This window comes from Berghia stephanieae, chromosome 4 (assembly GCF_034508935.2).
Source record: "Berghia stephanieae isolate SIO BIC M18660-M18661 chromosome 4, UCSD_Bste_1.3, whole genome shotgun sequence".
Taxonomy (NCBI): Eukaryota; Metazoa; Mollusca; class Gastropoda; order Nudibranchia; family Aeolidiidae; genus Berghia; species Berghia stephanieae.
In genome coordinates this window covers 46,068,184-46,082,630 of record NC_088363.1, presented here as the reverse complement: position 1 = coordinate 46,082,630, position 14,447 = coordinate 46,068,184, and the positions used below count along the sequence as shown (strand labels likewise).

At 37.6% G+C, this 14,447-nt stretch overlaps 1 protein-coding gene and 1 long non-coding RNA gene across 2 annotated transcripts in view; both read right to left on the bottom strand.

Annotated features, from left to right (window-relative positions):
- Positions 1-6,239: 6,239 nt before the first annotated feature.
- LOC144972021 (uncharacterized) lies at positions 6,240-7,799 on the bottom strand. The gene is made up of 2 exons (XR_013645233.1): positions 7,549-7,799; positions 6,240-6,393 (listed from the first exon to the last, which is right to left on the bottom strand). It is a non-coding gene; the product is annotated as an uncharacterized LOC144972021 (long non-coding RNA).
- A 4,225-nt stretch (positions 7,800-12,024) lies between these two features.
- LOC144970685 (ATP-binding cassette sub-family E member 1-like) overlaps positions 12,025-14,447 on the bottom strand; it is a 22,161-nt gene continuing 19,738 nt past the window's right edge. The window contains exons 15-16 of the mRNA XM_078910574.1: positions 14,103-14,214; positions 12,025-13,046 (exon numbers count right to left, since the gene is read on the bottom strand). Of these exons, the coding sequence (XP_078766700.1) occupies positions 12,999-13,046; positions 14,103-14,214 (160 nt within the window). The 3' untranslated portion in view covers positions 12,025-12,998. The remainder of the gene's footprint in view (positions 13,047-14,102; positions 14,215-14,447) is intronic.

Below are 14,447 nucleotides of genomic sequence, written 5' to 3'. Positions count from 1 at the left end.
CTTTCACACACCTACCAACCCTCCCTCCTTTTTTTTTTTTTGTTCATTGTATTTTACTATGTGTCATATCCGAATTGAATAGAAATCCTCAGGCAATGTTACCGGTTCAAATGTCACCACGTGTCATTTCATTTATTTTTTTTTTCAACTTCTACCTAAGATATCCAAGGCTTTAGTTTGCATTGATTTGTAATGTATATTTTTGTATTTGATTCGCTCTCGACTCTGACGGCAGCTGTAACTTATTTCATTATGTATTATCAGGAATTATGCAAATTAGATATACTCAAACACATTGATGGGCAAGTTTCTAAAAATAGAATCTCTCTCTCTCCCCATTTTTTTTTTTATTATAAAAAGTTGTCCTTCAGAACCATTTGACCTATGGAGCCGGAGTTTATCCTGCAGGGTCAAACTTACAATAGCAACTGCTCGCTACCCTTTGGATGGGATGCTAGTCTATCGCAAAGTACTTTCCACCAGGTCTAACCCAATCACTGCTAGGTGGACAAGGGGGTCAGAAAAAGATCTCGACTTTACTTGGGATCAGACTCGATCTCTTTGACTGTGAAGTGAGTGCTCTACCAATGGAGTTGTCGGCATCTCCTAAATCATAAGACCATTCATTTTTAAAGATTATTGTAAGGTTTAATATGAAACATTGGCATTGTGTGCTCCCATAGTGGGCAGGCAGGCACTACTGTGTCTTCTATCCTGATATATCTATTTTCCAACATGCTTTCTGTCCTTGTCTTGGAATGAGATTACTTGTTTTTATCCTGGTCCTGGCTGGGAGGGAAACAGTCAAATGTATAGAGTTTTGGTAGATGATTTTTTTTTCTGTTGTAAATCATCTCTGTTATGCATTGTATTATTTTTGTTTTCCATATAATATATGATATGTAAACATTCGAGTGTGTTCCTCTAAGTGGAGACCCGTGGTTGTGTCAAGATGAGACATTTAAAGTGATCTCAAACTAAGTACACTGAAAGTGTGCTCTTGGAATCTACAACCGTTCCCCTTTGTTTCTTGGGTACTTTAATTGTAATTCTAGAACTTTTTATTATTCCATTTTCTTCCTTTTACTGGCACTGATATGACCTAAATGTGTTGCAAGTGCCGTAAAACACAAAACAGACGACCTTGTTTTTTTAAATTGAGAGACAGGAAACATATGGATGACTCATTGCTGCAGTATCCATATCCTATCTTGGCCAGCATGGACACAGGTACTTCTTGTTCTGAGCCACAGATGAGTTTTGTAGAATTGTGGGAATGTTCACTGGCCCTTAAAACTGTCCATCATAATTTGTTCAATCGAGTCTCTTTTGCCACTATTCAAAAATGTGAAAAATAAAACTATGTCTGGGACATCCTACCAATCACAATCACCAGTTTTTTCATGGAATGTTCTATTCTATTCGAGTCTTGGGTGGAGTTTCTTGACCTCGCATAGTGGGCAAGGGGGTCACTCGCTGTGTTGACTATCCCTCCCCCCCCCCCCTTTTTTTTTTTTTGTTTTTTGTTTTCCAACTTGCTGTCTGTCTTTGTCTTGAAATGAGATTACTTAGCTTTGTCCTGGCCTTGGCTGAAAAGGATACAGTCGAATGTATAGTTTAGTTTTAGGGGAGATGATTTTTTTTCCTCATGTAAATCGTCTGTCCGTTACGTATTGATTTGTTTTGAATGTAATAAAACTTTGTATACATTTGTAATATAACTATTTGTATACATCTGAGTGTATTTCTCTTAGTGGGACCCTGTGACTGTCTAGATGAGACTTTTTGGTGATCTTGTTGTTGTCTAGCCATTGCATGCAATTTTAATCAGAATTTTCATTCATCTTTTCACATTGGCATTGAATGCCTTAGAGACATTGCATACAATGATGGCTTGCATGGGTTTTACCAATATAATGTTCTTGTTATAATATGTACTATTTTAATATGCAGCGCCTCATGTCAAGACGGTGTTATACTGCGGTGAACAGATACCAAAAACGGATATTAAAGTCAGAATGGCTAGATATTTGAAATCTTACTTTTTGTCAATTGAAGAATTGTTATTCGATCCGAAATAAAACACTGAACTCAATCTTATTTTTTAAACTATAACGGCCAACTGTCCCGATGAAATGCAGGATTGTCTTATATTTTATAATAGTCCAAACATACTGCCAGTTTGGGTCCTACAGTAAGGTGCTATCGGGTGTCCCATTTTAGTTCTTTGAAAAGTTGGTCACTATGCTATAAATTTAAGCATTTAAACCACACAGATATAACAGTTTTGAGATGGTAGGTTACATATTATTTCACTTTTTCCAAATGGTGTCTTTCACATGAAAATGGATAATTTTGTAAATTTGTACAGTTTTGTTCACATCAAGTTGCTTTTAATTTGTTTTTGTTTTTTATATTAAGTTTTGCATTGAAACAGAAACAGAAAATTTGTTTGAGAATGGTTTAAATATGTTTCATTACAAGTTCCAAGTAATGAATTTTAATTGAATGCCTTTTTGTTATAACAACAATGTTATTAATATTACAAATTAAATCGAAGCATAATCCATGTTCAATAAAAGTTCCATATTCAAACTGAATTCGCTGAGAATTTTGTATTATCTTTTAAATTTTCCCATTGTCATTCTGTACAGGTGCTGAAATGAACTGTAGTTGTAACTGCTGCAAGCACCATCAATCGATTCAATAAAAAACGTTCTTTTCAACAGACTGCCGTTACCAAACAGGTATATGTATTCATGTTACACTTGAGAGGATGTGAATGTGAGTAAGGCGGACCCTCCATAGACAGCACTCTGCATATGTGACAAACGAACATAACCACAAGAAATTAGAGGAACCCCTTCCATAGGCAACAGGTCACAGCTGTAACGAAAACTAATGTGCCTAGTTTGTAGCACTATTCGTTTTTTACACTGTGAAGATGGATGAGTACAGAAAGAAAATTATTGACTTTGTGAGCGACTGGCCCCACTGGCCCCTTATTTGATACCCAAAAAGCCCAGAATACAACAAAAGCAAGTCTGGGGAGATATTGACAGTAAATTTTTATCTATAGGCGAGTTTGTTTATATTAATAACGAAAGTGTGCTGTTTACTTCATCAATGTGCCACTGTGTATCCTATGGAGGAAGCATTCAAAGCCCTTGGCACGTTGCGTGCCATGCGCCGTCTATGGGGGGTTCGCTTATAGTGTCTTTTCCAAGGCCTCACCCTTTATCCACCCTGAGTGGGAACCTGGATAGAATCTAATGACCTCCCATGGTGGGCAGAGATGTCGCTTGCTGTCTTCTATCTCCCCATGTTTTCCTGTCCTTGTTGCTCTGTCATCGTTTTGTATTATTATTTTTTTCCTTGGTTCTGGAAGTTTCCTTTTTGAGTTTTTTCTTGAAAATTATCTCTATTTGAGGATATAATCCTAATTTTCAATGTTTCGTACTTAGTAAACATTCGAGTGTATCCTTCATAGCTGAATCCTTTGCTTGCGCCAAGGTAGGGCTTTTCGGTTATGTCAAAATTGGGACATCAGTGGATTGCTTGTGGTATCTTCTGTTCCCCACTAGATTCAGTACCCTTTTGTCTTTGGTGCTTTTTCATATTTAAACTTTCCACCACCATCTTCCTTTTGACTGGCGCTGAAATGACCTAATAATGTCACACGCATTTAAATCCCCTAACATACTAGGCAAATTAAAGTATGGATGTAACCATGGGTGAAAGTTAACGACATCAATTTGACTGAAAGACAGGCCGGTGAAGCCATTTTGCCTGAAAAAGATGCTATTTTATTTTTTACGATCTGCGACTCGCCGGTTGAGTGCCAACTTTCCCAGAGTGAAAAGTGTATTTAATTCCATGATCCTAAAAGTGGTTTCCTATGGGATTTTTTTTAGCAAAAAAAAAAAAAAAAAATGAACAAAAAAAACAACAAAAAAACTATTTAGTCTGCACGATTGAAAACAAAATTTATATATAAAAGCCAATACCAAACCCAAAGCAAACTAATTGGCATTTTTTTAAATAACTTGCTCTACGACAAATAAATCCGCATTTCCTGTCCCATACTAGTCTATAGGCGCGTCTGGCCAAAAGGAAAACAATTTATTGCGTATTTATTCCCTGACCCACAATTTAATTGCGTGAGGCATGTATCCCTGACCTATCAGTGATCTTAATTTTATTGCCTTTGATTGAGGGACACTTATATCATCTGCAATGAACAATTCACATCTCAAGTCGATATTATGTTAATTGAAATAATTGCTTCCAATTTTAATATTTATTATATTTTTTTATTTAATTATATTATTCGTTCGAGATCGATTAAACGCAGATTTGTTTGTGAGCCACGGTATCAAGGGAAATAATCCACGAAATACATATTCGATTTCAGGCACTAATTTAATCATGGTACACGACCTCTTCCTGCTTTAATATTAATCGTTGGCTCCTGAAAGAAAATACGCTTCAAACATGACTTGGTTTTATCTATACATGATTTTACAGATTATTACATGACAATTATCTATTTGTATCAATGTATTTCAATGTCATTAACTGTAATAAAACACACAAATTGTTTTGGACGAATCAACCAAGGCTATCAAGATAATCTGTGGAATAAATAATAAAGATTAAATTATGATGTCATGCTCAATAGGAAAAAACAAACTATTAAAAGTCATGGTTGTGGTCTTGTGGTTATGGGATCATCATGTTTAGATAACAACGGACATCATGGTTACCCATTGTTTGGGCCTGATCAAAAGGCATCATCAGATTGAGCCCTTGGAGTAAGAAAGATTCTTTAGGCTGCGACAATGCTCATGCAACACACTCAAGGTGTCAAATGACGTCCTGGCCGGTTAACAGCGTCTGTTCATGTCGAAAAATTGTAATATCGCCCAAAGGCTATTCGTCTTAATGTTAAATGTTGTGTGCCAGGGACCTGTAAGCACTTTGAGCACATTTAGTGGTATTACGCTGTATAAAAACTCAATTAAAAACAAATTAAGTGATTCTTCATTATTTGCTTTGTTGATAAGGGGGAAACCGAACGTCCATTTTATTGTTCGTATATTTATGAAGTTCACATTCAATTTCACAATGTTATTGATTCTTCGTTCAAGCGCAAATTTACATACACCTTAACCATAGGAAATTTAGTTTACCGTGATTAACATGGTTAAATAATCCTTTATTCTCCCATAAGAATTAATCTTAGGCTCTATCAGGGAAGTGAATAACCGCGGTGCAGCGCCGCAAATGGTAGGGCGGGTGACTTGCTCAAGGCCCACAGCGCAGCGCGGGTGAACGATCGAGAATACGATTCAAAATATGTTTTGTAGGTCTACTGTTTTACAAGATAAACTGACAATTATGGCATTGTTGTATCAAGTATGTTCAATGTCATTAAATTGTTAAATAACCACAAATTGTTTGGATGAACACAAGCATCATAAGATAGATCTGTGGAAGTAAGAATAAAAGATTCAATTTAGAGCTGCGACATGTCAATAGCAAAACAAAAAACTAATAAAGTTGTTGTGGTTTGTGGTATGACATCGTTTCAGATCAGAAGGTCCTGGGTTTGGGCCTCGCTCGGCGCATAGTGAGTCCTTGGAGAAGGTCTTTACTACAATCTCTCACCGTACTCAGGTGTCAATGAAGGTACCTGGCCGTTAACAGCGTTGTCTCTGTCCGAAAAAATTGTAATATCGCCCAACAGGCATCATGTCCCGTCTTACATGTTAAATGTTGCTGTTGGCCAGGGACCCCTTGTAAAGCACTTTGAGCACATTTAGTGGATATTACGCTGTATAAAAACTCAATTAAAAAAAACAAATTAAGTGATTCCTTCATTCATCTTGCTTTGTTGATAAGGGGGAAACCCGAAACGTCCATTTTATCTGTTTTCGTATATTTTAATTGAAGTTCACATTCAATTTCACAATGTTATTGATTTCTTCGAGTTTCAAGCAGCAACATTTACATTACACCTTAACCCAATAGGAAATTTAGTTTACCGTGATTAACACTGGTCTAATAAATCCTTTATTCATCCCATAGAGGAAATTAATCTCTAGGCTCTATTCCCAGGGAAGACTGGAATAACCGCGGTGCAGCGCCGCAAATTGAGCTAGGGCGAGGTGACTTGCTCAAGGCCACACAGCGCAGCGGCGGGTGAACGAACTCGAAGAAAATACGCATTCAAAATAATGGTTTTGTAGGTCCATACATGATTTTACAAGATAAACATGACAAATTATGGCATTGTTGTATCAATGTATGTTCAATGTCATTAACATTGTTAAATAAAACCACACAAATTAGTTTTGGACTGAATCAACCCAAGGCATCATCAAGATAGATCTGTGGAAGTAAAAGAATAAAAGATTCAAATTTAGAGCTGCGACCATGCTCAATAGGCAAAAAACAAACAAACTAATAAAACGTCTGTTGTGGTCTTGTGGTATGACACTCGCTTTCAGATCAGAAGGTCCTGGGTTTGGGCTCGCTCGGCGCATAGTTGAGTCCTTGGAGAAGGCTCTTTACTCACAATCTCTCACCGTACTCAGGTGTCAAATGAGTACCTGGCCGTTAACAGCGTTGTCTCTGTCCGAAAAAATTGTAATATCGCCCAACAGGCATCATGTCCCGTCTTACATGTTAAATGTTGCTGTTGGCCAGGGACCCTTGTAAAGCACTTTGAGCACATTTAGTGGATATTACGCTGTATAAAAACTCAATTAAAAAAACAAATTAAGTGATTCCTTCATTCATCTTGCTTTGTTGATAAGGGGGAAACCCGAAACGTCCATTTTATCTGTTTTCGTATATTTAATTGAAGTTCACATTCAATTTCACAATGTTATTGATTTCTTCGAGTTTCAAGCAGCAACATTTACATTACACCTTAACCCAATAGGAAATTTAGTTTACCGTGATTAACACTGGTCTAAATAAATCCTTTATTCATCCCATAGAGGAAATTAATCTCTAGGCTCTATTCCCAGGGAAGACTGGAATAACCGCGGTGCAGCGCCGCAAATTGAGCTAGGGCGAGGTGACTTGCTCAAGGCCACACAGCGCAGCGGCGGGTGAACGAACTCGGTACCTTTCGGGTACGAAGCAAAAACCGTACCGCTGATCCACGCTGCCCCACATGAAGTATGATAAAATGTCTAGCGTGATTGGTGATTGTGATGCTCATATGAGTATTATAATAAAGGTTACAACACGATACTAAATAGTATGTAGTAGATTATAGTCAATAGCAACGAAAATTAGCGAAGCAAGACTAAGACCTCAAAGACTCAAAGTCCGTGGTCCATAAGATAAAAACACAATAGTTCAATGACTCCCTCTCTCTCTCCCTAACTAAAATCGAACGTAAACAGTTAAATCTTTCCATTGGATATACTAAATCTGCCTAAACTCAAAGTAAACTGATTATTGTCCAACAGTAGTTTTACGGAGATGTGAGATTTTGAGAGTGAGAAAGAATGAGAAGACGAAATGACTTACCTTCACAGAATACTCTTTATTCTTCATGCTGGCTTGAACTTTGCCGAACATCAAGCCATCTGAGTAAGTGAAAGTCAAAACATGACCTGACTGATGATGATTTTCACCTCGCGAGACACTTTTATGCTCATTGGAGAAGTATTTCATAAGGGCGGTGATGGAAATAGAGTTCGTGTCAGCCATTTTTCTCGACTGTTTAGAGCCAGCCGGTTTGTTGCCATGCGTTGCTGCGCAGGATTACGTCACGACTTAGGAAGCTTATTGGTGTCTTTTTGGGCATACACGCATAAATAGGACCAATTCTCATGACACTACAGGTTTATGCCTTAAAAACCAATGAGAAGTGAATAAAAATCGAAGGCTTTAGATCAGAAATGATCATAAAAACTGAGCGAATCTGGGGTAAAGCTGTAGAAGCTGTTTAATAATGCCCTATACTTGTAGTTTTGGTATTCCATACTTCCGAATGCATTCTCTTTTTATTTAATCTCTGACGCATAATTTTAAAAAGTAAATAATAGTTTAATGTACACTTCCGAATGAATTGTATCCAAAAGCAGTCGGTCTGGAATTTTATGAATTACTCCCCTTGATCCAATTGCAACGTTACAACAATCCGTTTTTTGTACTACTACTACTACTACTTCTGATTAACATCAACTCCATATTGACGTAATTAAATGTATCTCCTTGTTTAACAGATCACAGACTCTACATTATTATAGCACAGCACATTTTGTCCCCAATACCTCACCTACAAACATAAATCAAATAGGTATAGGTCTTTTGGGCTTTGTGATCAGCGATAACATGGCGCTTGGCTTACTATCTGTATGTACGAGGGTTTAAATCTGGCGGTACTCATTTTACTTCCTACCCACTATACCTGCTGTCATGTAGGACAGCAACGAAAGAACTACATCTTTCCCTGTCCGTGGTCATCGTCATCAGGGAGCTCCAGGTCCTCCAATCTCTCATTTCTCCCTTCACTGGTCTGGTTTTTGGCGGTACATTATTGTGTCCTTGAAAAATGCTCTTTACTCATATTTTTCTCCACCGTTCTCATGTGTAAAATTATTCATTGTGGAGATTTGAGTCCAGGAGAAGACAGGCCTTGTCTGGACGCCGGGTTGGATCGTTCTAGTCTGACGTTTCACCATCAGCTGTTCCAGCATGATTGTTTCTGGGCTGGCATCACCTTCAGGATCATGAAGGTACTCAAGCTCCTGCACGACAACGTGACGGGAAGTGTTTGTAAATGTAACCAAGTTTCAGTTAGAAGCAGAATGTATATACCGGAGATATACGGGAAGTAAAAGAGGATAGATTATGCTCTTTGATTGGCGACCATGATTTATTTAGAAAATAAGATGCCATGACCCTGAGACAAGAAAATCAATTACACAAGTTTGGTACCCATTGAGATTGGAACCAGTTTGTTTTTTGTTCACGTTTGTTCCTTTTTATGATGGTGTAGTTATGGTGATGATGAAGAGATCATATTATGACATCATGTAACTCACTAATGTCTTTGTTGATCGTTTTTGATTACACCCCTCCCTCGGTCCAGGCAGATAATGTTAGTAAGAAAAAGGCCTTAATTCATGAAGAAACATATTCTTTTTTTGAAGAAAAGCTTTGTAATTTGTCTTGTGCAGATTTGTGGCTACATATGTTTAGATCCCTGTTGTCAGCAGTGGCACAAAGTTAAATCCATGGAAAAGCCTCTTTACTCACATTCTTTTATCATACCCAGGGTAAAATGAGTACCTGGGGGCCGCTCAGATGAGACAAAGGCAACTGATAAAGGGTCATGGATGGACAGAAACATAACTTGCTATATATAGAACAGGGATAGAGATGCAAAGCTGAAAATGTCATGTTAAAAACAGACAGTAATATTATCATTAATGGCGCTGACAAAGTAGAAACTCATTGCTTTTGTGGTTACAAAGAAATGATGTGCAGTTCACCCCTTTGTTTGAAATACTGACTGACTTGATCCATTGTCAATGGCACTCGGATAAAGAACAGAAAATTTGGGACCAACAAGAGTTGTTGACTTCAAGCAGATTCTGCTGCAACTGGAAACGATAATCTGATCATATTTTATCAACTCCCTCCTTGAAACAGAGACAGAAGTAGTGCACGCACTATTCAAATTTTCATGGCTGGCCCTGCCTGTCTTTATCTTCTATGACTATGACTGGGTTGGTGTTTTTTAAAAGTCGTCAAGAGTTGTTTTGGAGAGCAAAATTCATATCGTTTGACGCATTCTTGTGACAGCAACTGTTTATCTGTCCATGCCACCAGGTCTGTAGCCTGAGACCACCACTAACAGCTCAATCACGGCAGTCACAGAATCCAAACCAAGGACACATTCTAGTTATTAAAAGTTCCATTATTACCTTATTAAAAAATACATTAAAAAGTAGTAAAGCAAAGAGATGATTAACTATGAAAAATCTTCACTTTATTTCCTGCCAGAGCCAGTGTGAAACAAAATTGTCCCATTCCAGACTGGGGACACAAAGTCGCAAGGTAAGGACAAAGGATTCAGGGATAGAATACGACCCCCCAGTAGTTCAGTTGGTAGAGCACTTGCTTCACAAGCAAAGGGACCATGATTGATACCGGGTGCAGACGAGATTTTTTACCCTCCCTGTCCACCCAGCAGTTTGTTATTTTTGTTTTAGGGTTTTACAGCACTTGCAACACATTTAGGTTATATTAGCGCCAGTAAAAAGGAAGAAAAGGGGATAGTAAAAAGTTCTAGAATTACATTTAAAGCACCCAAGCAAAAGTAAGACAAAGGGGAACTGGGAACAAAATACGGATCAGATGTAGATTCCAAAGCATACCACCAATGTACTTAGTTTGAGATCACCTGTCTCATCCAGACACAAGCACAAGATCCAACAAAGAGGAATAAACTCAAATGCTTAAATTATAACATTCAAAATAACATATAATAATACATAACAGAGAGATGATTGACAAGGAAAAAAAATATCATTTCCCAAAACGATAACTATGCATTTGCAGAGACGCCAACTTTAAATTTGGCTCACAGGAGCTTCAGACACCACTCGCACTCGTAGGAATTTCAATGCCGAAAGAGGAATTTCAGCACACAAGAAAAAGGAATTGGAATGGTATTTGGCACTGTGTTCACATATTGTGTAGTTCTAAATAGATAGCTGATTAGATTTATATTATGGTACATAAACACATTGCCAATACAATCCCAAAGTTTCCTTATTTCAAATGAAGTAAAGCGCCAAAACCTAATGGTAGAGATTGTAGTACTGGTGGTAGTGAGGATGATGTGGTGTTGGCGGTTGTAGTAATAGTAGTAGTGATGATGAAGATGTGATAGTGGTTGTTGTAGTAGTGGTAGTGATGATGATATGGTGGTGGTGGTGGTTGAAGTAGTAGTTGTAGTGATGATGATGATGTGGTGGTGGTATTGGTATAGTGGTTGTAGTAGTTGTGGGCGTGATGATAATGATGTGGTGGTGGTTGTAGTAGTGGTCGTAGTGTTGTTGATGTGGTGTTGATGGTGGTTGTAGTACAAATGGTAGTGATGATGATGTGGTGGTGGTTGTAGTAGTAGTAGTGGTAATGATGATGTGGTTGTAGTAGTAGTGGTAGTGATGATGATGTGGTGGTGGTTGTAGTAGTGGTCGTGATGATGATGTGGTGCTGATGGTTGTAGCAGTAGTGGTAGTGATGATGATGTGGTGGTGGTGGTGGTTGCAGTAGTAGTGGTAGTGATGATGAAGCTGTGGTGGTGGTTGTAATAGTGGTGGTAGTGGTAGTGATGGTGGATATAGTAGCAGTTGTGGTACTGATGATGTGGTGGTGGTGGTGGTTGTAGTAGTAGTGATGATGATGTGGTGGTTGGAGAGGAGGGGGGGTGGTATCCTTGGAACAAATTGACCTCACCGGAATTTGACGGAAGTTGCCCGGAACCCGGAATTTTTGGCTCCAGACCGGAGATTTTGCATCACTGCATTTGACCGTTTTCCTCACAGCCAGGGCCAGTACAAAACCAAGTAATCTCATTCCAAGACAAAGACAGAAAGCAGTAAGTGCCTCCCTACCCACTATGGGAGGTCAGAAACCCCACCCAGCAGTGATTGGGGGTCTATTAGATCTGGAGGAAAATACTTTGCCTGATAGACTAGTGTCCTATCCAAAGAATAGCAAACAATTGCTATTGTCGGTTTCATACAACAGAAACGGGGGATAAACGCTGGCTCCATGGGCCTATTGGCTCTGAAGGACTACCTTTAAAAAAATAGAAGACAGTAGCATTTTGGATTGGTGAAGAATCTCATAAGCCAAGGTAGGACCAATATTCTCCCACCCTAATAGGAATTCATTCCGTAAACGACTTCGTAAGGAATAACTCAAAAAACCAACTGCTGCAAAATATGAATTGAAAAAGAAAAATATTCTAAACACAAACGATGCCATGTCCAAAAGTTTATTACTTCAATATTATTTATAATCTTCAAAATGACTTTTCCTTTTCCTATCTCCTCCACACTGAAATTTTGGGGGGGGGGGGGGGGGTTAAAACAAAATTTGAAAAAATATATAGTAGTAGTATTTACAAACATGAATTCCACTCCCATCTATGCCATTAAGTCATAGACAGAAACATAAATACGAGTTCTGTGGTCATCTAAACTACAAGCTGGCCGGACACTGACATAAACAGAATGAAATCAGGATGAAGGAACATCATTTGCATCGGTTTGAATCGGGGTCACCATCAAATTATTACCAACTATTCTCATCTTTTTTATCCTTTTTTCCCCATAGCCCGAAGCTGACCCACTTTCAGGAGCTCAAATTTACGAATCAAGGGAACTCATGTTGTAGTGAAATTAAGGATGCATTTTGTAAAAATTATGATTATCGAAAAGAAAGGAATGAAACAAAGCAAGAATAAATTACTCAAAATATATATAGAATCTTAATCCTTTTAACTTCAAAACATAATGTAAATTAAATAAAATCAATGTAGACAAGACTAAGCACAACCATAGTCAAGAGCAACAGATATATCCCTAATCACTACATGAGTTCCCAATCTTCTAGCCAGAAGAGTTCCATTTGAGTTCAGGGGGATTTGAAAGCGGGAAATTTTTACAACAAGATGAACTTTGATATCCACCCCATGTCTATTGTTGGAGCCAGATGGTGACCACGTGTAAAAAGATTCAAAAACCGTAACAACTATCAGATTTGTAATGGAATATTGTGTCCGTTTATCGTCGTCCTTCATGTAAAACTCCTGCTGAGCCAGCTTGTAAAATCCCGGTCCTGCTGTAAAAATATCACAGTCATGGTTGTAGAAGTAGAGATGTAGGGGATTGCGACCACTGCCCTTTACAATGATGATTGCCAATCTTGTCTTGCCCTTGGCGAGGCCAATTTCAGTCTTCTAAAAAGAAGTAGTTCCCAGATCTTTTCTGCTCTGTGTCCTGAAAACAAAAGATTTAAACGTTTTAAAGACTATTGACAAAAATCAAAGGGATTATTTTTATTTTTTCAAACGAGGGTCACAGGAGCCTCCATAAAATGTTTGGTAGAACACTCTTTTTACTAAAAAAAAAAAGCCAATATCGAACCAGAGTGCAATCGAGTTGTTTTATTTTTTCCTGACAACCCTGTCCACTGAACAGTGATTAAGTGGATGTTCTGTTAGATCTGATGGAAAGTACTTTGTGATAGATTTGAACCCCATCTATTGTACTTTTTAATATGTAAGAAACCTGGATAACCTGAGTCACCATGGAACTTATTGCTCTACGGAATTGATACTTTAAAAAAATATTCACCAAAAAATATATATATATATACATTTTATATATAAATCAATGAAGCAGTCATCATATATCAAACATGATTATGAAAGAGTAACTTATCTTTCGCTGGTGTGTCAAAAATTAAATCAAAAGACTAGTTTTCTTTTTCCTTCAGAATAATAGGTGGGCCTTGGACATTTTGTGTTGAATGTACAAAAAAATGTCATTTTATTGATCTGACACCAAAAAGTTAAATTAGCTGGCAGTCAAGATAACAAGAACTGCAACAAATGTGAGCTTTGATACAGTGCAATATCCACTTAACAAAACCGACATTTACAGCCAACAATTTCACATTTACACTGACAATATAGAAGACAATCCTTACTCATGTAAATGTGTACAGAGTAGAGCCAAAGTGAGTATGATTTTTTTTTTAATGCATACAATCCTGATAAGCTCTAATTCTGAGGATGGGCAATAAGACTACAGTAGCAATATAATAATCTGTATTTAAATAAATGAACTAATTCACTCATCATGGATGATATAAATAGTATCAACTTCCAGAATCAACATGTAAATCAGATATGACCCAGTCAGATATTTGATTGAACTCCCAACATGACAAGTGTTTAAGAACTCTAACCAAGTGTTATATCTCTCGCCAAAAAAGCTGCACCTGTAACACAAACCATAAAACGATAAAGAAAACTATAAAATCCAACTTACTTTCACAGAATGCAACTTGTTGATTCTGGGTCTAAAGTTGCTGGGATCTCTCCTAAAGGTGATGTCCAAGGACTCGAGGAAACTGTTCATGCCGGTCAGGAGAGACTGAGGCCTGAGAATAAATAATAATAAACAAATTATTTTAACAATATTACAAAACAGAATTTCAATTTCTTTTAAAATACGAGGAATATTAACCCTCTTCTGTCTTTCTTTCTCTCTCAATTATCACTATCCTCAGAAAATGTAAAGATTTCACCAGTGGAAAAAGTAAGCGTGGTGCATGGTATTTTCATCATGAGATAGCAAGCTGAAGGGAGGAATGGACTCTTAGCTTTTTATAAA